Consider the following 24,923-nt stretch of genomic DNA (forward strand, 5'->3'; position numbering starts at 1 on the left):
TCTCTGCCAGGGTCACAGAACAAGCTAGCGTATCACCTCAGCAGATCCTTCTCCAGCCACCACAAGTGGTTTATTCGTCCAGATGTCATGAAGGACATCTTCCAAAAGTGGAGAACTCCTGTTTCCGACAAGGCACAACAGGAAGTGTCTTCAGTTCTGCTCTTTCCTAGGCCTCAACCTGGAGTTATTCACTTTCTCCTCCCTTGGATGGGCCATCTCTTCTACACATTTCCTCGCAACCCTTTCATACACAAGGTCTTCCTGCAGGCCAGAAGGGACAGAATGCATCTTATTCTGATAACCCCAGCCTGGCCCCGTCAGCAATGGTTCACCATCCTCCCGGTCCTCTCAGTGGTCCATTCCGTCTACCTCCATTTCCAGACCTGATCTCCCAGGACCACGGACGTCTACATCATCCAAACTTCGGGTCCCTTCATCTCACATCCTGGAAGCTCCATGGCTGAACCCCACAGAGCTAGCATGATGGGGGGGGCAGTTTGTGAGGTGCTTTAAGGAGCACAAAGCACTCCCCCAGAAGAACCACTTACCTGGCAAAGTGGTAGATATTCTCAGTGTGGTCAATACAGAAGGGTATTTCTCCTACACTGTCAACACTGCCTTTTATTTTGGACTACTTGCTCCACTTGAAGCAACAATGCCTGACAGTCATCTATCAGGGTCCATCTAGCAGCAATCTCGGCTTTCCATCTATAGGTGAATGACCATTCCGGTTTCTCGAGCTCCATCTATGGTCCTTTCCTTAAGGGCCTGGAGAGATTATACCCCCAGGTGTGACAACCTCTCCCCCCCAGAACCTCAACCTGGTGTTGGTGCAGCTGACAGAACCCCCATTTAAACCACTGACAATGTGATCTCTGCTCTACCTATCATAGAAGGTAACCTTCCTAGTGGCCATTACTTCTGCCAGAAGGGTCTCAGAGATGTGAGTCCTTACGTCAGAGCCACCTTACCTGGTCTTCAAGGACCAGGTTCAGTTTCAGCCACACTCGACCTTCCTTCCAAAGGTGGTCTCACAATTCCATAGTAACCAGGATATCTTCCTTCCAGTCCCAAGCCGCATGCCAACAGAGAGGAACAATGACTCCACTCGTTGGATGTCAGATGTGCTCTAGTCTTCTATATAGATTGGACTAAAGCATTTAAAAAATCTACATAGGTTTTTGTGGCCGTAACAGACAGAATGAAAAACCTCCCAGTTTTGGCTCAGAGACTGTCATTGTGGATCATTTCCTGTATCTGCACGTGCTACAACCCGGTAAAGATCTCCGCTCCTCCTGCTCTAACTGCGCATTCCACCTGGGCTCAAGCGTCTTTGACGGCATTCGTAGCTCACATTCCTATCCAGGATATCTATAGAGCGGCAACATGGTCGTAGATCCACACCTTTGCATCTCATTATGCCTTCACTCAACAGGCTAGAGACAACATGGTTTTCAGCCAAGCCGTATTACAATCAGCATGCCAAATCCTCCACCTGCTTACCTGCTTTGGAGTCACCTACATTGGAATGGACATGAGCAAGTACTCAAAAAAGGAAAAATGGTTACTAACTTTCCGTAACTGTTTTTCTTTGAGATTTGTTGTTCATGTCCATTCCGACCCCGCCATATTACACCCCTACCCCTTTGTTGGAGTTAGCCAGCAAGAAGGAGCTGTGGAGCCCTTTATACCTGTACCATGACCACATGTCTCCAGGGTGCATTGGAGCCAACCCAACAGATGCCACTGATGGAAAAACTTTTCAATAGTGGTGCTCGGGGTGACCACACACCTACATTGGAATGGACATGAGCCACACATCTCGAAAAACAACAGTTACGGAAGGTTAGTAACCGGGTTTTTTTTTCAAATGATTTCTTTTAATTTTTTTTTCCCCAAAGCTGAAAATTGCAGCAGGGTTCTTACATTGCCTTTAGATTATTGCAAAATAAAAGAAGGAATATTAAAGAAGGTACTATTTGAAACACTTAAGGAACATCTAAATGTATTTTCACACTTTATTGAGATTGGATGAAGATAAGATGGTAGATAAGTTAAGAGTCCTCAGTTCAGCAAATACTATAGCAACTGAGTAACACTTAGACAGGAAAAAAGTCCCACAGAGGAAAACCTCATTTTATTCATGCAATTGTGCTAAAACAATTTATTTTCTGTTTATCTTTAGTTGGTGCAACCTCATATAAAAAAGACCTTTTGATAAAAATGGTGTAACAGAAAAGGTAACAAAACGGTTGGCCACTTGCCACTTCATGGCCATTTGTCACTTCTTATTTCTCTGAGAAACATGTTATTGGTGGTGTATGTCTGAAAAGTATGTGTAATAAATAGTTTCTGCTATAGAAAGGGAATGTAGCCATTATATATATATATTTTTTGCTTTAATCTTGTGTGAGAGTCTATTGAAATCAGTACATAAATCTACACTAGAAAATTTGCACGACATAGCTAGGTTCTGTGTTTTCTGCCAGATTTTTTTCTAACAAGTTTGTGCCATGTTAACTCTTTTAATTTCTAGCTAGTTTCTGAATGAAAGACATATTAATCTAGAAGCCCTGCAATGACACAATTTCTTTTGAATTCCTGTAATTGATATGCTATGAATGGCAAGATAGTATAAAAACTTTGTTCTGATGCAATATTGTTGAGTTCTTTGTTGACAAGGGCAACTGTCATACCATAGTTCTGTATAGAACAGATGACAATGAGCTTCCTCTTGCTGCTTTCTTGGTTTCTGGTGTAATGTTTTTTTTGTTTTGTTTTGTTTTAAATGTACAATTACAATTAGGTCACTTATTAAAATATGGTTGGTCATTTCCTTTGACAACATGTTGGCATTGATAGATAGACAATAGAATTTGGTGGAAAGGTTATTCTGTTTCTCTGGCTGATATCAGTACATACGAACATATTACATCTTTCAGCTTTCTGGAAATGCTCTGTTTGACTAGGTGCTTGGGAACAGGAAGTCTGAGGTTTTACATAGTATGTTTACTTGGTTTCAGACTTATGATGCAAGGTCTGTTTCCTAGAAGACACTGTGTACTGGACAGTATTTTGTAGACTATTTTATTAAATCAGCTAAACTTAAATGAACTTAGGTTGATAAGCAATTATTGTCCGTTCTGAAGATTTTCATAATAATTTCTGTGGTATCTATTTTATCTATCTATCTGTCTATCCTAAGTATTTATATGCCTGCCATGACTATAGTATATATGCACCTCACAAACTTTAATGTATTTATCTTCACAACACTCTGTGAGATAGGGCAGTATTATTATCCTCATTTTACAGATAGTGAGTCTGTATCTCAGTTTCCAAAGTGGTTTTCCCAAGGTCACACTGGAAGTTTGTGGCAAAGCAGGAAATTGAACCCTGGTCTTTGGAGTCCCTGGCTAGTAGCTAGCCACTGGACCATCTTCCCCCCAAGATCACAAGTCAGCACTCAGCTGTAACTATTTATTGGACAGTTGACGTGTGTGTGTGTGAGAGAGAGAGGTGTCGGTATATTGGCTGGCCCTTTAGTTGTAATTCTGAAGTCAAGGCTCTATCTTTTTCAGATGAGAGGTATCATAAGTCAATTAGTCCCTGTCCTATTTCAGATCACACTTTGGATTTAACTATTCCCTTAAACACTCTGTTCACATGACTTGTGTCTGTTCAGGCAAGTATGTGGTCTATATTTTTGAAGAATGAGGTCCAGCCTTCCAAAATTCAGTTCACCCACTCTCTTTTTAAATGTGTGACTGATGCCTCATTATTCTTTTATTTTTCATTCTGATAATGAGTGGTGAGTAAATATTGCAGCATTGTCAGCCCCAGGCATTCAAAAATCATGAGTCAGGCCCCAAACAGTCAAGATAGTGCCTTAAAAGAAATGAGATTTAAAAGAAACCCAACATTTTGGGTTCTTATAATTTGCCTTGTGGATTTTGAGCCATTAAGGTATGTGTGGTTCATATTTTCAGGCTCTTCTCCACAGCCAAGATTTCTAGAAACATTGTTAATGGAAGCTGAGATTCTCAGAAAAATCACAAAAAATCCTCCAGGATTTGGGGCTTGAAGAAAAATACTAAATATTGTGAAACTTGAGATAAAATCGTAAGAGTTGACCACACTGATTTTATGTCTATGTTAGTAAACTTTATGACAATTTTGCAAAGAAAGTATCTTGATGTTTTACACACACACAATAACTCTCCCACTAACAGATTGTAATTGTGTTTTACTTTGGATCATAACATTCAAAACTGGAGAATATCTTTTTAATAATTTAATATTTATAATTTCTCAGTTAAATGATGAAGTGGCCCAAAGAGAAAAATATTTGCAGAAAAGAAAAATGAAGCTGACATGAACACTGATACATTCAATTCCTATAAAACTAGTCTGAGGATGTGTACTGTAAACTTATAATTTTCAGTTACAAGAAATAGGATAAGTCCTGTTTTTTTAATAACCTGAGACAAATGGTCATATCCTTCTGTAAGATATGTATTGTTAGAACATTTGGCTTGAAATAGTGTTCATATAGACTGTGAACCTCATGCCTGGATAGCCCATTTCTATTCATAGAATGGAAGAATAGAAATTTGACACAGCTATTTTTCTATTTTGCAAGTCAGAATTGTGGATCCTTCCCCTTATTTAGCTTCTCCATATTTTTAATGTTTGGGTTCTTTATCTTGATATTTTTATTAGTATTTATTATCCATGGTGATGTACAAACTATAGCACATATAATTTGGGGCAACCTTTATTCCAATTTAATTCATTTTATGAAAATCTAGGTTAAAAATCAAATTTTTATGTATGTTAGAATATAAAACAGTCACTTGCTCTTAATTTTTTTTAAAAACAAAATGTTTTCTATCCTTTTCTAGATTTTGAAATGTTGCATACTAAAAACAATTTGTTCCACTTTAAAATGTTCAGAAATGTCAATGTGTTTTTAGTCACACATGTAGATTGTATATATTTAAATTATCCATTACAAATATTCAGTATTTCCATGTCAAAAGTAATTGTAGGTTCTTTAGATAGTTTGAACAGAAATGTCTAAATTAGCGGGGCAGAGAGGGGACTGATATTATATTTAGATTTAAAATAAGAAACCTGTCCGAGGCTCTAGGCACCATAACATAATTAATTATACAATAAATACAGTTAAAGTTAAACATGTATTACCTATCCCATGGTAACATCCTAGTGGACACAAGTCCTTGTAGGTAAACTAGGTGAGATCAACCACAGGTGAGGGTATATAGACCTCTCCTAGCTACCTTGTGGTAAAAAACTACACTAGGATTTTTCAGTGGGATAGCAAATGTGCATTAGTTATCCTGCTGGGAAAATCCCCACCTTTTTTGCTGTGGGGATATAGCCCTAGCCTAACCTGAGTGAGACCAGCCATGCTCTGAAATAATTCTTGAGCAGTACAGAGTAATTGAATTAGTATCACAGAGTGATCATGGTAGCAGCTGACATTTTATGTTAACTTGAACTGTAGCCTAAGCTCCCTGACAGGCCAGCAACTCGAGTTTAAGAACACCAACACACTGAAGTTAAGGGTTTTTGTGTGTGGATGGGACTTGAATCAGGCAATGCTCAGTTTATAACTCACGTTAACTCACAGTGACGACAAGCCTTAGGCACATGGTTGAGGCAGCTGGGTGGAAACTTGTTCTGCTCCTGCCTATGCAGTGTGCCTGTTCTGAGACTGAGCAGAGGAATATGATTTCCAGTGCTATTGTCAGTTTGGCACATTCACTGGCACTAGCTTGGCTTAGTACTTTTTATTTCAGATTCAATACAGGACTGCATTTGTCTGAACCAGTTCTCATAAACTGTTCAGATCAGTTTTTGTTTTGTGAATGGAAAGGTGTCAGGTCCTCAGATGTAACAAGGCACTATGTTTATGAAGACTTAATAAGTACAAATTATTACTAGTGTGTAGGCAAGAATGCTCATCTCTTTCTACTGCTGTAAACTGGTCTATGCTTCCCTTCCCCAATATTCAACAGAATTTAGCCTCCTGGAATCCCTCAAACCCTGAATGCCTCCTGCTTGTTGTGAAAGAGCTTGTCCAGCAATATCACCAATTCCAATGCAGCCGACTACGTGAGAGCTCTCGCCTCATGTTTGAATACCAGACTTTACTTGAAGAACCCCAGTATGGAGAGAACATGGAAATTTATGCTGGCAAAAAAAACAACTGGGTAAGTTATTAAGAATACTTCTGATAAGAGCAAAAGAAACTAATGCTTTTAGAGTTCCTTTCATTATAGTAATTCAAGCCATTACATTGTAATATAGAGCTATTTGTGTGATGTGTGCATATATGTACTGTGTGTTTACACTGGTGAAAAAACCTTGTTTATCCCCAGCTCACCTTCTGCACTCTCCACTCACTCCCCCTTTTGTTCACTGTTTCTATTCCATTACCACACTTGAATCTGATTTCCAGGTGAGCAACTATTTTCTGAGCTGATGACAGTGCATCAGGTTTATGAATGAACTGGTAAACTTGTTCTGTCCCACCCATACAGACTGAGGCTATGTCTGCACTAGAAGGCTTTTGCTGTCATAGGTATTTCAGTTGGGGTATGATGGAATGTGATTTTTAGTGACATAGCTGTGCAGTTAAAAACCCCTACCACAGACACAGTTACACACTGGCAAAAGTGCAATTTTATCAGTATAGTTATGGCCCCACTAGGAGCATTTTGCCGGTATAGCTGTACTGTCGAAGTCTTGTAATCTAGTGTAGCCATAGCCTGAATATTCATGAAGCTTTCAAATTCCACACCTCCAGGGCCTGAATTTTAGTTTCATTATCTGAACTTCAGTATCTGAGGACTGTAGATTGCACAAGGGTACTTATTGCCTTATACTTATAGGACACTGTCAACCCCTTAATCCCTTTTTTTGCATATTGTCTGACCACACTCTTAACATTTATTTGGTCTCATAGCTCCAGTTTGCTGTATCTGGTCAAACCCTTCATTCAGGAAAAATGCTGAGATGAAATGTAGGGAAATCCTTTCACAATTGTTGCTTGGAAAGCATGCTTTAGAAAAATAACTCATGCCTACAAACACTGCCTAATTATTTTGTGTTGAAATGTGAAAGGCCTTCTTCATATTTTTAGTTTGTAGATTTATATTCAAACTTTATAATCAGCTTTGGTAGTACCAAAAGCTGTAGTTAAGATTGCAAAATACTTTCTGTTATGAACTCCTTTGTTTCTTGTACTTCTAACTTTTGGGCTCAATCTAACACCCGTTGAAGTCAATAGGAGTCTTCCCTCTGATTTCAGTGGCTGGTGGTTTTTGAAGGATTTGTCTTTGGAGGTGAAACTTCTTCCAATGCTTCACCACCCTTCTAGTAAAAAGGTTTTTCCTGATATCCAAGCTAGACCTCTCCCACTCCAACTTGAGACCATTGCTCCTAGTTCTGTCATCTACTACCACTGAGAACAGCCTAACTCCATGCTCCCTGAAACCCCCTTTTAGGTAGTTAAAGTCTGCTATCAAATGCCCCCTCATTCTTCTCTTCTGCAGACTAAACAAGCCTAGTTCCCACAGCCTTTCCTCATAAGTCTTGTGCTCCAGCCCCCTAATCATTTTTGTTGCCCTTCACTGCACTCTTTCCAATTTGTCCACATCCTTTCTGTAGTTGGGGGCCCAAAACTGGACACAGTGCTCCAAATATGGCCTCACCAATGCCAAATAGAGGGGAATAATCACTTCCCTCGATCTGCTGGCAGTGTTCATACTAATGCAGCTTAATATGCCATTAGCCTTCTTGACAATAAGGACACATTGTTGACTCATATCCAACTTCTTGTCCACTATAACCCACAGGTATTTTTCTGCAGAACTGCTGCCTAGCCACTCGCTCCCCTGTCAGTAGCAGTGAATGGGATTCTTCTGTCCCAAGTTTAGGACTCTGCACTTGTCCTTGTTGCACCTCATCAGATTTCTTTTGGCCCAATCTTCCAATTTGTCTAGGTCACTTCATATCCTATCCCTACCCTCCAGCATATCAGGGAGAGTGTTGTCTGTAGTTCCCCTGCCTCATTAGTTGCAGAAATTGAAAGGTGTGTAGTTAACGAGGCAGGGGATTACAGGAAGAAAAAGAAAGGTCTCATGATTAAGACAGATTCTATCACTGCCCCTGTCCCAAAGTTCCTGTGAAAAGCTGGGCAAGTCACGTAAGTCAAATTTTTCACAGATGGCCAGTCATTTTCTGAGTGCCCAACCTGAGACCATGAGGTCTGAGCTGTGGAAATGCTGAGCGCTCACAACTGCAACTGAAGTCAATGGGAGTTCTGTTGTAAGCATACACAGTGATATAAAATGCTAAGTACTGTGACAGTAAGGTCCTACTCCTGATTGAGCACTCAAAACTTGTGACCAGCATCTCTGTTTCTCCAGTCTTCATCTGTAAAATGGAGATATTAATATCACAGAAGTTCTGTGAAGATAAAATCCTTAATGGTTAAGAAGCACTTGGTGATGAGTGCCATAAAAAAAATCCCAAATTTAATTGTAATTCTGAATTTGGAGCAGAGGAAGGGTGTGTAGTAAATAAGGCCTGGGGCCCTGCATGAATGTCATAGCTACACAGTTAACTACCATAGTTAACTAATCAGACTGGGTCTGAACAGAGACTTGGAATGGTTATCTCATTGCAAGAAGTAATTGTCACTGTTCACACATTCTCACCTTCTAATCAACGGTTGTGAATAGGCCTCATCTACTCTAACTGAATTGACTTTGTTAGCATTTGCCCTCCCCATTGTTATTTCTTCCCCTTGAATGTGTGTGTATATATATACCTCCTATCTGTGATATCCATTTCATGCATCTGACGAAGTGGGTTGCAGCCCACGAAAGCTTATGCCCGCAAGGAATTTGTTAGTCTTTAAGGTGCTACAGGACTCTTGTTGTTTTTACAGTTAACTACACTTTTGACTTCTCTCTGGTCTCTCACGGGTGCCAGGCATTGTGCCTTTACCATTCCTGATGTGGAATTCTGTAATTCTCCATTCTTAGACCAGGCGCTGGGCTACAGTACCGTGTGTCAACTGTGCTTACCCAGCAGGTCCAACTGGGTTCATTACCTGCTACTTTTCCCTTTGGGAATCTGTTATCTGGGGTAAATTGATGGACAAGATAGCCTTTTTAAACCAAAATATTGTTTAATCTTAACGATAGGAACAAAGAACAACATAACAAAATAATTTTAAAACCAACAGTCTATGTGCAGGTCTTTTTTACCAAGAGGTTTGCCATCCTTTGGTAGAGACATTAGACAGATATCACTTTTCTAATCACCCCTAACCTCGGAAGTTTGGGTGTCATTCTTTTTCCCTTAGCTAACTGTCTCCCAGTTTGAAGTAGTGTCTTTTTAAACTAGTTGGGATCTTTGTTCTTCTGTGTCCACAAGCTTGGACCCCCTCTTTGAAAACTTGTTTGATGAGCTTAGCAGGGGTCAGAGACAGAACACCAATCAACAGTCCGCTGTTAAAACTAAATCAGGGTATTCATACAGTAAACATTCCAGTAACCAGGTTGCCTACAATATTCATAATTTATTATAGAGCAGTTCCATGTCAGTCAAAATGCAGATAAAACAAAAGATTGAAGCTAAAGATTCTGAGGACATCATCAATTCTTTGAACTAAACGAAGCAGCGGTTCTGTGGAAAAAACATGATCATGTAAAAGCTTTATGATAATGCACGTGCAACCATAATTTTGGCTTTTTCTTGTTATTTGGTGCTTGACTTTGTAACTTTGACATTCTTTTAAGTTTTTTCGTATGTTAATTTCTACTTTTTTATTTTTCAAAAAAGCAAATTGAACCCCCTCTCCCAAAGAAATTCTGTCATGTGGTATCACAGGGACACTTTCTTTTACCCCCAATGTTGTCATCAGCAGTGTTGAAACCTTTAGTTCTTGAATATTTGTCAATGTGGATCCCAGCATAGGTGTATATGTGCCTCACATTGCATACCAGTGGCAATGAGATGCAAAACCGCAATTGTCTGACTTGCTGTTCTTTCTGAGTTTAAAATCTCATCCCATCTCAAGTTTTGGATTAAAACAAAACTGCACAGCAGGGCTAGGTGACCTTCACCTTACGACCATGGAAGATTCCAGTCCTTTCAGCTTTAAACCCTGCCCTACCTGCGACAGACTTATCCCCTGGTCAAGAGACATAGTAGCTGTTTATTCTGTTTGGGGAAAGTCATATCCCTGCTACGTGTACAGTGTGCAAATCCTTCTCAAGGACTCAAAAATCAAGGGACATGTAGCTGAAACTGTACCTGCTTAAACAATTGATGCATACCACCTTAGAACCAGAGGAAACTATCACCACAAAAGAATGAAGAGAATCATCTTCAGTGAGTGCTCGCTCAAGTAGCCACTGCACCCTGGAGTCAAGCAACAGCATGACAAGAAAAGAAAAAAACACACCATCAAATCAGCACCAGCTACATCAACTCCATCCATGTCGGCACTGGAACTAGTGGCACCAGTCACTGTGCCAACAATGGTGCCGACAACCTTACCAGAACTGACTGACCATGGCACTGGCCTCAGTACTGGCACCTCTGGCAATGACAACTTCATCTTCAAAGGTGGCACCAGCCCCAAACAAAAGGGTGAAGCTGATGGGCACAGACAAAGGGAGCCCAAAACTGGCTCAAAAACCCAGGAAACATCATTGCATAAGGAGGAGAAGAAACAGCACTCCTCCAGAGATTGAGCGCCTGAGTCTTCTGTGATGAGGGGAATAAAGCTGGACAAACCAGCTCCAGCACTGGCAAAGACTTCAGCACCAACTGTCATGAGATACTCCCTCACACAGCCACTTAGACCCCTTCTTGGGACATCTTCAGCACATGGCTAATACCTGGCACTAGAGCCCACATGGCCTCACCATTTGAAGAGTACTACACTTTGTCACCATCCCCATATCACATCTTCTCCCTCGCATCAAGCAGGATTGCCTCTCTACCTTAAATGAACAACGGGAAAGCTGATTATGAGACATCTCTCTCACAAGGTGTGACATTCTGTGTCTGAGAGCAACACCCCAAAACCCCCCATATTTCCCACTATCATATAATTATGATATGTTTTGTACAAAGAATGCCTTTTGAAGCATTATTTTAAAAGTCTTGACCTGTTGAACATTAATATCCTGTGGGATTGTATGTGCTATCATTATATGTGAAGTTATGAAGTTTTGCTGTGTATGTGCTATTGAAATACGCTGGAAGGTCAGAAACACCAACAACCAGCTTTTCAGGTACAACAATGAAGTAGCCAGACGTTCTAATGGCCTGTTAAGGGAAATCCATTCTCCCAATGGCCATCCTGGAAGGCTTCAAAGAGAGAAAGCATGTAGTCAATGGACCTTGACCAACAAGGATGGCACCCGCAGGTGACAAACATCGACTGTTCCAGCAAGCTGGAAGAAGCCCTAAAAGAGGGGGAGTGACATCATCACTTGTCTTCACTCCACCACAACTCAACACCTGAAGGAACATTTGAAGACAAAGGATTTTGGATGGGGGAGGAGAACCCAGGCTGCAAATCAGACTCAGCTTGTATATCAAAAATCTGTAGCCTGCTTGTATCATCAGTGAGGGTGAGATAATGCAAATTGTAATCCTGTTTAGTGTATCAGGACTTAGACTGCAAAGTTATTTTTATTTTTTTTGTAACTATCTCTGATTCTTTATGCCTACCACTTATAATCACTTAAAATCTATCTATCTGTAGTTAATAAATCTATTTTATATTTTTACCTAAAAAAAGTGTGTCTTGGATTGAAGTGTTTGGGAAATCTCAGGTCAGTTAACAAAGACTGGTGTATGTTCTCTCCAAATCAAGGGAAGGGCAGACTAATTAATGATCTTACTCTGGCCAGATTTTGACCAGAGCAAGACGGAACAATTCTGGGGTGCAGTGCATAAAATCTGGGGTAACTGGATGATGCTATTCTCTCTTGATGGTTCATGAGTTGCTAAGGGAAAGCATTCATCTAGCACAGTTGGGGTTTGTCCCTGCCTGTGAATACCTGCCAGAGGTTTGTAGCTCACCGACAGTGTCACAGAGCCAGAGGCAGCCCAGGTAAATATTCCTGCTATTTAGCTGGGTGTGGGGCTCCATCTGCTTTGGGTTATAATAGTTGGGTTGGGTTATAATAGTGCCGGAGGGTTCTGCTATTTATTACCAGCAAGGCATTGTTGGGAGCCGGCAAGCAGGCACAGTGGTTCCACAGTTTCCAGGCTGCACCCTGGGGGCGGGGGATCCCATTACACAAGGTGCCTACTCAGCAGACAGACACACGTCAATGGGCCGACCAGCCACAACTCTGTCAGTACCCATTTAAAGTGCCATACTGCCAATACTGGGGACCATCATCTCAAATGCTCCATAACAAGTCTCCTTCCTGTAGATCCAGAAGAGGAGATCAGGCTCTCCAGTGGCATTACCACCTAGACAAATGACATTGAGGCCCTAAGCTGGAAGCCAAGAGATGAGAGTAGTGAAATAATGACCCTAGTCTTCACTGAAAAATATCATCACCATTCAATGAGGCAGCCACACCAGCTCCTGACCTATTGGTTGATGATTTTAAGGCCTTTCATGATCATATCCTGGCTCACATTATACTGCTCTTCCTGGAAACCATTAAGTTCTGGAATTGGTGCCATCAGAACAAGGTACCACTGATGGCCCTTCATCTTCCAGGAATCAGCAACAACTTAGCAGTTCCCTGAGCAGACAATCAGTGACCAACCACAAATTATCTTTTCAGGGATCATTACAGAAGTGATGTTCCATCAGTGGGGATTACCCATGATAGACTTGTTTGCCATCAAGGACAATGCAAAATGTCAGAATTTTTGCTTCAGAGGAGGCCTGAGTTCAAGGTCATTACTGGTTACATTCTTCCTGCTGTGGAACAGTGGCTTGTTTTATGACTTTCTGCCAATCCCCATAATTCTCAGGGTGATCTTCAAGATCAAAGGAGACAAAGCCATGGTCATTCTCATACCACTGTAATAACCAAGACATTTCTGGCTGACAGATGTACTACAGGTGTCCATTCAGCCTCTGATTCAGCTCCCAGACTGCCTGGATCTGACCTCACAGCACCATGGCCAGATACTCCACCCAGATATGAAGTTACTGCACCTGACAGTGTGGCTGTTGGTTGGCCTAGCACCATGGACAGGAACTGCTCCCTGCAGGTCCAGGATATCCTGGTACAAAGTAGGAAAACCTCTATCAAAACAACTTATTTTTCCAAATGGAAGAAGTTCTCGATATCGGCAGCCCAAAAAGGCCTGGGCAAAGTCCAGAACTCTATACCAGATATTCTTGAACCTCTCTAGAATGCTCCTTGCACCACCTCACTTGGAAGATGATCTTTTTAGTGGCTAACACTTCAACCAGAAGATTAAATGAACTTCAGATACTTATGGATGAATGTCACCATAAAACACTCCATAGACAAATTGGTGCTAAGGCCTCACCTAAAATTCAGAATTTTATCTGAACCAGTCCATCACCTTACCTGTCGTCTTCCCAAACCCACACTCAGCACCAGAAGGATTTGTGCACACTAGGTGTATTCCAATCTCTATGTTAACCAGACTAAACCATCACACTGTTGTCCCGTCTATTTCTGACTATTCTAAAGTTCAAGGTGTCTTATCTCAAAGAAGTTTGAAGTGGATCACACAATGTATCTCCTCAGGTTACCCACTGATAGGTGTATCTCTTCCACTGAACATCAAGGCTCATTCCACAAGATCTCAACATCTTCAGCCTACTTCAGAAATGTACCAGTATTTGAGATCTGCAACGCAACAATACGGAGTAACCCATTGGCTTTTGTCAAATACTGTGCCTTGGACTTAACTGCTAGGTCAATTGCCACGTCCAGAAGACCAGTACTCCAATCTCTATTTGACTGATGCAGCAGAAACTCTTCATTTCCACTGTCCTGAGGGGATACTGCTTGACAGTCACTTAACAGTGGGGTCTGCATTGAAATGTACTCTAAGAAAAAAGGTTCGTTACCTCATAGTATCTGTAGGTCTTAGAGTTGTTGTCAGTGTGGATCCTCAACCTGACCTCCATCCCTGCTTTTCGGAGTCCTCAGTTATCACAGGCTTTGAGTTGCAATGGGAACTGAGGGAGGGTTGCAGCTTCTCTGCCTGTTATGACCTCTCATGCCAGTATGAAGAGGCACAGATCACATGCAAAGCCCCATCAGATGCTGCTATTGAAAAAAAAATTCATTCGTGTACACATGAGGCACATGCACATCTACTGTTACGGACCAGGATGTAGGTAGTCTGGTCTATTAGTCAGAGTTGGAGTCAGGTCCAGTGGGTGGAGCAGGTGTCCAGGTTGGGGATCAAAGCCAAGGTGGTCAGCAACAGAGTCACCTGTCAAATGCCAGAGTCAGAACCAGGAATTGAAGATGAGGATCAGAGCTGTGGTCAGATACCACATATCAGTGTCAGGGTCAGAAGTCGGATGCTGGGATTGGAGACAGGACTGGTAACTGTTAACTGGGGGTGAGGTGTAAGGGCAGGAACTGGAGGAGAGGCAAGGATCAAGCACAGAGTAGGAGCACGGTGAAAACTGGAGCAAAGGCAGGGATGAGTCAGGAGCAGAGCAGAAATCAGGAATAGGGTTGGGTTCAAGAGGCAGGCACAAACAAGGTACAGTGCAACCATGACAGGAAATCACCTTGTTGCTTGGACAAACTTCCTGTGCCTCCTTCTGGTTTAAATAGTGTGGTTGGACCAATTGGTGGAGCTGGGCAATCCCCCAATCAGGGCTCCCTTTGGTGGTGCCTTGGCTGAATCTACAGTACTACTAGCTTCTTGGCCAGACAGGTTTCATCAGACATTGAGTGAAGGCCAGGATGTGGTGACTGTCTGGGGACTCCCAGGCCTGGGTTCAAGACCCAGAACCTACATTAGGAAACCCACTGACCAGAACATCTTTAAAAACCAGCTAATATATGGTAAGTAACCATTCTGTCCACAGCTCTTACAGCCCTATACTGATGCCTGCTAGATTCAAATGGGGCAGGTGACAAAAACTCAAGCTAAGTATTTAAAAAACGGTGACCTTGATAAAGGGTTGGAAATTAGAGTTAAGAGGGAAAATTACAATAACCAGGGGAGTAATGAGGGAATACAGTAGGGGAATCTGCTCAGCATTTCATGCATTAGTCTATGCACTAATGCAAAGAGTATGGAAAATAAGCAGGAAGAATTAGAAGTCTTAATACACAAACAAAATCGTGATGTAAATGACATGACAGAGACTTGATGGGATAAATCTCATGACTGAAATATAGGTATGGGGGTGTAACTTGTTCAGAAAGGACAAGCAGAGAATAAAGAGAAGAGATGTTGCATTGTACATCAAGAATGTATACATTTGTTCTGACATCCAGAAGAGGAGCAGGTGGATGAGGCATTTCTAGAGCAAATAACAGAAATATCCAAAACACAAGTAATAGGAGACTTTAATTACACAGGTATCTGTGGGAACAACTTCTTGTTTCAGACGCTGAAGGAATTAACCCTCCAGGCAGCTATTTTAGACTTGATTTGGACTAACAGGGAGAAATTAATTATGAATCTGAAGGTGGAAGGAAACTTGGGTGAAATTGAGAATGAAATGATTTCATACTTCGAAGGAAATGGAATGAGAGCTGCAGAATAAGGAAAATAGTCTTTGAAAAAAGTAGGCTTTCACAGACTTCACAGGTAAGGGCCCATGGAAAGAAAATCTAAAGGAAAAAGGGGTTCAGGAAAGCTGGAAGGTTCTCAGAGATAATGTTAGAGGCACAACAGCAAACTATCTTGATGTGAAAAAAAGATCGGTATAATAGTAAGGTGCCAATAATGCTCTGTCAGGAGCACTTTAATTACCTGAAAATCAAAAAGGAATTCCACAAAAAGTTAAACATGGACAGATTGCAAAGGATGAGCACAAAATAATAGCAGAAGATTGTAGGAACAAAATCAGAAAAGCTAAGGCACTAAATGAGTTACACCTAGCAAGGAACATTAAAGTCAATAAGAAGAGATTTTAGAAATATATTAGAAGCAAGAGGAAAATGAACACAAGTATAGATCCACTACTGAGCTGGGAAGGAGCTCTAATAATAGATGACACCAAGAAGGCTAAGGTACTGAATGTCTATTTTGCTTCAGTCTTCACTAAAAAAGTTAAATTATGACACAATTAATATTTACAAGGGGGAAGGCAAAGTTTTAGCCAAGCTTTTGATACTGTCTCCCATAGGCTTCTTATCAGCAAGTTAAAGAAGTATGGGTTGGATGAAAGGACTACAAGATGGATAGGAAGCTGGCTAGATCATCAGGTTCAACAGGTAGTGATCAACAGCTTGATGTCTAATTGGCAGGTGGTATCAAGTGGGGTGCCCCACGGGTTGGTGCGGGGGCCAGTTTTGTTCAACATCTTCATTAATGATCTGGAGAATGGGGTGGATTGCACCCTCAGCAAGTTTGCAGATGACACTAAAATGGGGAGAGTGATAGATATTCTGGAGGGTAGAGATGGGATACGGAGTGACCTAGACAAATTGGAGGATTTGGCCAAAAAAAAAAATCTGATGAGATTCAACAAGGACAAGTGCAGAGGCCTGCACTTAGAACGGAAGAATCCCATGCACTGTTACAGACTGGGGACTGACTGGCTAAGCAGCAGTTTTGCAGAAAAGGACTTGGGGGTTATAGTGGACAAAAAGCTGAATATGAGTCAACAGATTGCCCTTGTTGCCAAGAAGGCTAATGGTATATTGGGCTGCATTAGTAGAAGTATTGCCAGCAGATTGAGGGAAGTGATTATTCCCCTCTATTTGGCATTGGTGAGGCCACATTTAGAGTACTGCATCCAGTTATGGGCTCCCCACTACAGAAAGGATGTGGACAAATTGGAGAGAGTCCAGCGCAGAGCAACATAAGTGATTAGGGAGCTGAAGTACATGACTTATGCAGAGAGGTTGAGGGAACTAGGTTTGTTTAGTCTGCAGAAGAGAAGAATGAGGGGGGATTTGTTAGCAGCCTTTAACTACGTAAAAGGGAGGATGGAGCTAGGCTGTTCTCAGTGGTAGTAGATGACAGAACTAGGAGCAATGGTCTCAAGTTGGAGTGGGAGAGGTCTAGGTTGGATATCAGGAAAAAAAAATTCACTAGGAGGGTGGTGAAGCACTGGACTGGATTATCGAGGGAGGTGGTGGAATCTCTATCCTTAGAGGTTTTTAAGGTGCAGCTTGATAAAGCCCCGGCTGGGATGATTTAGTTGGGGTTGATTCTGCTTTGACCAGAGGGTTGGACTCGATGACCTCCTGAGGTCCCTTCCAATCCTAATAGGTTAGATATTAAGAAGAACTTCCTAACCGTAAATATAGTTAAGTACTGGAATAGGTTATCAAGGGAAACTGTCGAATCACTGTAATTGGAGGTTTTTAATAACAGGTTAGAGAAACATCTTTCAGAGATAGTCTAGGTCTGCTTGGTCCAGCCTGAGCGTAGAGGAATGGATTAGATGACCATTCAGGTCCCTAACAACCCTATATTTTTATGATTCTATGGTCAAGCGCTCTGTGGGGATGGTGCATGTGCAGTCTGGTTAGCACATAGGAACTTCGGCATGGGCTTCAGGATTGTATTAAGTTCTTTGAAGGGAGGTGAACAATCATAGTCACTGTGACAGAGGTGGAAGCATGAACATTTCAAAAAAAATTATTATATTGAGATGTGCCCATGGACCCAGAATATTGAGATGTGCCCATGGACCCCATAAACTGTGATATCTGTAGATGTTATATGTGTTTTTATGAGCTAGGGATTGTATTCCTTCTCCATCTGGGGATGGTTAACAAACTTCCTCCAAGAACTAAAATCAATGAGGTTTATTAATGCAGATCCTGGGGTGAGTGAACAATTCCAGAGAAGTACAATCCCCTGGGTGAATTTCATATTCTGGTTTAGACTGGGTTCAGGAGAACTTGTGGTATAAAAGGTCAGCCTGAACTGGCTGAGGGACTCTGATTTTGATCCAAAAGCTGACATGAGATTATAACCAAGATGTCCATACCATGTTGGAAGGGTGTGAAGCAATGTAACCTGCCAGCATCTCCATTTAGAAGATAGGTGATACATGATAAACTTAACATGCGTGTAGACGCTTCATTCTTTTATGAAAGATGTGTTCTCTGCAATGCTTTTTTCCTAAAGTAAATGTACTGTGCTCTCTGAGAGCTAGCTCATCACTGGTAAATTGTCATTGTCTCTTGAGAGTGAGCAAATCACAGGATTACAGTCAGACGTGCCGGGATAGTCACAGTGAATTGCAGGAGGACTGCAAGCCTAAATCCTTGGTCTGGAGGGACGTAGGTCGCTAACCATAGAGGGAGATGACTGGAGGCCTGAGATGTAGAGAGGCACCCTTGAGCAGACCATGGGAGGGGGTAGAGGTGCACTCAACCCCAGAACTGTGATAGTTCCGTCCAACTCCTACTGAAATCAGTGGAAAGTCTCCCATAATTTCGGGCCCTTAGACATTTATTGTGGAAAGGCCTTTTGGAATAAATTAGTCTTAAGGAGAGCTTTGAGTGTGGCAAAGAAGGCCACTAGGAGACTTGCGATGTGAAAAGTATTTCTCAATAAGAAATGCCTGCTGTGCTAAATTTGGAGGGAAATTGTTTGAATTTAAGTTATAGAAATGTCTTGTGGAATGATTTCTATAGAAATTTTACCAAGTATATATTTTAATACGTTCTACAGAGAGAGCCTCTGTTGAGAGAGATGAGAGAAAGAGACAGATTGCATCTATTAACATATGTATAGATACCCCTCTGCACAGGGTGTTAAAGCTATGTACACAACTACAAACAATCTTATCTGCACCTACCTGCATACCCAAACACCACACACCCTTTCATTGAGTACATAATGTATACCTACTCCCTACATATACATACACACTCTCATTTACACACTGTATACATTGTACTTGCTTGTGGTAGTTTCACATCTTTATTTTTTCTTTTTCCTAATTTTTTCTGTTTTTGTCCACTTAAAATTTTTCAAACCCCATGGAAATTAGATGCGAAGAACTTCGTTAGTGCAACATTAAAATGGTACAAAAATGCCAGGAAATGCTGAATTAGCACTTGAACATTCTCCCAACTTTAAATTCCCCCCCTTTGGTTATAGGAAAAAGTATTGTACTTGAAAAATAATATGTGATTGAGTAATTAGATACCAGATCTGTAATACATATGCAAAAATAAGGCAGAATTAAAATTGAATGAGCATTCACCTGGCCTTTCCTCACTATATTCTGATTCTTGTGCACTTAACTGTGTAAAGTTAATGTTATATTAATTAAAGGGATTTTTTTTTTTTGCGTGGGTTATACAAAAAAAGACAAACTTCATCACTTTCTTGACATAATGCATGAAATGTCCTTACTTTATGACTCAGTAGAGTTAAAATCTTTAGGAAATCAGACAAATGTTTCTTTCCTTCCAGAAGAAAAACTTAGTCTTCTGATAGCCAGGTGGGTAAGGCCTTGTTTTAAGGAAGTGTATGAAACAGAAAGGAAATCCTTTCCATGTCCTTTGCATATACTTGACGCATGAAAAACAGCAATGTGTTAGGGAGAGTTTGGCAACTTCTCAGAAGACAACAGTTGCAAAGCAGCCCTCCAGGTGTTATAATTTACATAATCCTGAAGAGAAATTATGGAAAAACCTCTTACCAGTTCTTTCTTTCACTGTGATTTAAATGCTACTTCTGAGCCATCTACACTATTTTCAGCTCAAGTTCTCGCATCTTAATATCTCTCCAAATTTGCTAAGAGTAGAACGAACAAACCAGAGGATGTGGAGAATGAAAGAATCTCTTTCCCTTCTTGATTACATACAACTCATTTGACACATTCCAGTTACTCTCACAAACAAAGGCTTTACTTACAGAAATCATGCTCATAGTTCTGAGTACATTTATTTATCTTTGGATGAATGCTGCACCATTGAAGCCATGGGGTGCAAAATTAAGCCCTTTACAGGTAGGATCATTTCATTGTTTAGAGGCAGGGATGGTCAATTTCTGTCAACAGAAAAGGGCTGCTACCCAGATGTGCATAGATGGACTGCCTTAATGAGAGGAAATAGAAATCCCTCCTCAGTGAGAGAACCCAATTTTGCAGTTTATTAAACAGCTCATGAGATTTATAGCATACTCCAAACTCAAACTATAACTTTGGAACTTCTAGTTTGTCCTGGAACCCAGATCATAGTCCAGTGTGGATTCTGATTTGAACAAAATTTCCTATGCTCATTTCTAATTATTATTTGTTGACCAAGTGAAATTTTCAATATGGATAAACTGTGGCCAAATTAATTTGTGGTCTTAAATGGCTGAAAGCTAAAATTTAGTTTCTGGACTACAGTAACACATAGTAACACCATAAATGTCTATTTAAAAGAAGTAATTCATATTGCCATACCAGGTTCTGTAGCTCCCTTTATAAAATAAAACATCCTTTAGTATTATCTTTTTTGTTGTTCTTATTTTCATTAGAGACACTATCTCACTTTGGAAACTAATAGCATAAAAAACGTTATTTAACAAGTAAGCACATCCTTGAATGATGGGGGAAGAGGAAGAATATATCCATGCTTTTATATTTTCCTCCACTAGTATAATTTACAAATGTTCTAATACAGTTTTGTCAGAGAAGGATCTTGTACAGTTGGACAGGTAAAATGCCCAAAGGATTTTTTAAGCCATGTTTTAAATCCCTGGAAATAGAGATATATGCAGTAGATACCTATTAAAAGAGTAATCTTATTACATCCCTTTTTTTCCTCAACAAGTCTCTTCAGCTGTAAAAAAAGGACATTTCTGTGTATATGTGATTTGTTCTGTTGCAAGGAAAAAGTATTCTTTTTAACTGATATCATAGAACTTCCACAGTATTTTTTGTCTTTACTTTCACTGTAGCAGAAAGTGTTGATGAGATTGGCACAGCTGCAATCTCTTTACAGTGGTAATTAAGCCAGTTCTTCCCAGTAACATTCAAGCAGTCGCTATATTGAGCAAGTGTACCATCAAAATACCTTTAATGAATTTCCCATTTTTTTAAAATTAGAGATGTGTGCAAGGCGTGCTAATTTCCAATGCATCTAAATACTGTAAAGGAACACACACATAGCCAGATTTGCAAATGAGCACATCACTCACAAGTGGAGCCTGATTTTCAAAAAACAAGTTCAGTTTCCACTATGGCACCTAAATGGAGTGGCAAAATTTTCTCATCCTTCTCAGTGGGAGCTACTAAGTGCTGAGCACTTGTGAAAATCTGAGCAGTACATTTAGATGTCTAAATGAGAACTGTTGGGTTCTAACTGCTTCAGAAAATCTAGTCCTAAATTTAGATTGTAAACCCTTCAGGGTTCTGACTCTCTACCTCTATGTTTGTATGGTACTAAGTCAGTAGGGCCCTCACCCTGATTGGAATATTTAAGTGATACCACAATAGAGAGATTGTGTTCTGGTATTGTATTACATTGTATTCTGTATGCAATACAGAAAAATAATTCTTTTGCCTGTGATTTTTTTAATTAGAGTCCTTTAAAGACATACCCATTTAGCAGTCAGGATGCGGTTTGTACAACACGTCATTAATGACCTCTGCAGTCCCCCTTTATTATTGTAATTTCAGTTTTCATGAGGTATTTATGTTCATGGGAATAATTTATGCTAATAGATGCAATCCATTTGTTAAAAACAATAGGATGCAAGTTAACTTATGGTTGCAGAAGCAACGACTTCAATAATGATGAGTAAAGAGAAGACATAAGGCCTGGTCTAATCTAATCTAGGTTCTTATAAAGTGCCAGCCATTATGCTTTCTAAGTACCTTTTTACCATTGACTCAGTGGGAGCAATGCCCTTACAGTTTTGGGGGTATGTTGCCATATTGCTTATTGTGAAAGTTGTAAATAAATGTTTTTCATTTTCAATAATTACCACTGAAAGCTATTGCTTAACTCTTCCTCTCCCAGACATTTCCTCCTCAAGTTGCTAGAAGACATTGCCTTGTTAAATATTTCAGTCTGAATAGGTTCAGCTTGTGACTCTATCTGCTATAATAGAGAATGAGATCACTATAGCTGTAGGTCTCATTTTTGTTCCTTTCTCCTCAGACAGGTGAATTCTCAGCTCGTTTCCTCTTGAAGTTACCAGTGGATTTCAGCAATATTCCCACATACCTTCTCAAGGTAAAATAAATGACTGTATTGATACTGCTCATTTTGTGAGAAAGTTTGGACTAGTGAGATGTTCCCAGTAATAATTTTATTTTGAATTTCAGAAATTTAGCTAAGAAGCTGAAAATCCAACCTTTCAAAATGTTTGGTTGGTGAATTGGAAAAGTGTCGGTACAGTTACTTTGTATTCCTGATTAAATTGTTCTTGCAAATGTGTAATAATTAAAGGAATTTGCTTCCAAATGAAAAAAAAAAATCACAGATTTTTTCCAAAGTTTTACCCACAGGGGTGGGGGGGAGGGGGAAAGAGAGGGAGAATCCACCTGGATTAATTAACTACCAAAACTAACATACTGATTGATTAGATTCCATCTTAAACCATTATCTTTGTTTCCTTCTACTCTCATCTTTGTGCATTCTTCCATTGTACCCCTCTGTTCTTGGAACATCTCCCCTCTCCCACGGTGTGAGTCACTAAACTTCTGTTTATTCAAATCCTTTTTAAAATGTACTGCTTTGTGTGACCCTTCTGTGCCTAGGGTAGCCACCTGAAAATGCCAAGGTCAGGGCAGGCTGCAAAAGGAGAGCAGATTCTCCCAGCACTGGTGGGTGGCACTGAAGCCAGACTTTCCAACCAGCCACAAACTGTGCTTTTGATTCTCCACACTGCTTATCAAGAAGCCAGTATACAAATACACACAGTCCCCTTTATTGCATTCCAGTCTCCGACTCCCAGTCAGCCACTAGGTCCAGTAAACAGACCAGTTATTTAAACTGTATGCTCTTTACTAAAAGGGTTCCCTCTGACCCCAAAGGGACAGCCACAGTACCAGATCAATATAAGTTTGGATCTTACCCAAAATACCACGTTGCCAGCCAATCCTTTAGTAACTAAAACTAAAGGTTTATTATAAAAAGAAAGAAACAAACCATAAGAGGAAATGTTAAAGGATTAAAGCAATCAGATACATACAAATGATTTGAAAGTCCATATACATCAGGTTTCTAGAAGAATTGTGGAGTTTGCAGGCTTGTATAATCCCTCTGGTATACATCCTGTATTTGGATGGGTCTCAGTCCTTTGTTTCACAGCTTCAGTTCAGTTCTAGATGAGCTGATCCAGAGGTAGGTTAATAGCTGAAGCTGAATCCCGACTATAGAACAAATAGATTCCCAGGCCTCTGCCTTATATACCCTCTGGCCCTTCCCATGCTGTTTGTGGAATTTTACAGGAACAAAATGGGGTTCAGAGTCACATGATCAAGTTCTGGTGACTCATCAGGTATACCTCTGGCTTTTCGCCCTGGGCCCATTGCATCAGTGGGTGTCTCAATGGGCCATTAAGCAGGCTGTTGTTCTGCTGCCACTTGGTCTAGGGTGTGTCTCAGACAGCACAATTTGAAATACAACTATATCAAATATATCCATAACTTCCATAACACATATAACACATGAACAAAAGTATTATCATCTTACTTAGCATTTTATAACCTTTCTAACAGTACCAGACATGGCATATTTTACATGAATTATTATGATTTTGACATACTGATGTCAAACAATATACTAAATACCCGCCCGAGTCCAGCCAGCGTGACACTTTGGTTAGCCCAACAAATGCTGGCTCATGTCAATAATTTGCAGTCACCACACCATTTAAAAAAATAGGTAGATATGACATTCTAAGTTAGTACCAACCTCCAGATATGTGGTTTTGGGAGTAGCGTGGTTTTGTTGGTTGGTTTGCTTTTTTTGTCCAATCTTGTCTATTCTAATTGTAAATTCCTCAGGGCAGGGACTGTATCTTCATTTATGGGTAGGTCTTCACTAGGAGAAAATGTGTGTTCTTGGCTCACATTAATAACACAAGATAACTAACACAAAGTAAAATCCAAGTGAAGACAAAGTAGTTCATAGCTTTCATATGAGTTAGCAGGTCGAGGTAAAGAACTATGTAGCAGCCTGGGGTTCACTTAATCCATTTTATTAGTGTGCTTCTTCTGACCCTACAACCCTTCTTCCTATTTACCTAAAACTTCAGCCAGTTGTGATATAATGATAAAGAGGTATTATCACGAACATGAGAAATGCGATGCAGGAATGAATACAAATATAACCTTTACATCTGTGCAGCTATCAGGAGGGAATGGATGATGACTTTTAACTAATACGTAGTGTTTTGCTGTGACTGTTTTTCGCCATCCCTGTCTTTTGTGATTTACGTACCAACAAGAGATGTGCTGTGTTCATGTGTACTGCATGCTAAAAATGAGCTTTTTCTGTAGAGTGTTTAAATAAGGGCTTGCGCAGGCACTATTTATCAGAAATATTCATGTGATTAATTCAAGAACATACATGCACTGTACTTTTCCTGAGTCAAGTCATTAAACCTTCATCCTCAATTTACAGTCGACTAACTCTTTGGTATGCACCCATTGGTTATACAACCTAAACAAGGGTGGTGTCTGGCACAATACAGCAGGTCTCCGGGACCTAGCCTTATTGCAAAAAAATACATATAGTAAAGCAAAATGA

General features: G+C 40.4%; 1 protein-coding gene across 2 annotated transcripts in view; it reads left to right on the forward strand.

Moving 5' to 3' along the window:
- BABAM2 (BRISC and BRCA1 A complex member 2) overlaps nt 1-24,923 on the forward strand; it is a 309,803-nt gene that overhangs the window by 83,816 nt on the left and 201,064 nt on the right. For both annotated transcript variants that reach the window (XM_067564795.1, XM_067564796.1), the window contains exons 5-6: nt 6,045-6,239; nt 22,326-22,400. In XM_067564795.1, coding sequence (XP_067420896.1) covers nt 6,045-6,239; nt 22,326-22,400 — 270 coding nt within the window. The remainder of the gene's footprint in view (nt 1-6,044; nt 6,240-22,325; nt 22,401-24,923) is intronic.

The sequence above is a fragment of the Emydura macquarii genome, unplaced genomic scaffold (assembly GCF_026122565.2).
Source record: "Emydura macquarii macquarii isolate MOO-44397 ecotype Brisbane River unplaced genomic scaffold, CSIRO-AGI_Emac_v2 contig_2676, whole genome shotgun sequence".
In the NCBI taxonomy this organism is placed as follows: Eukaryota; Metazoa; Chordata; order Testudines; family Chelidae; genus Emydura; species Emydura macquarii.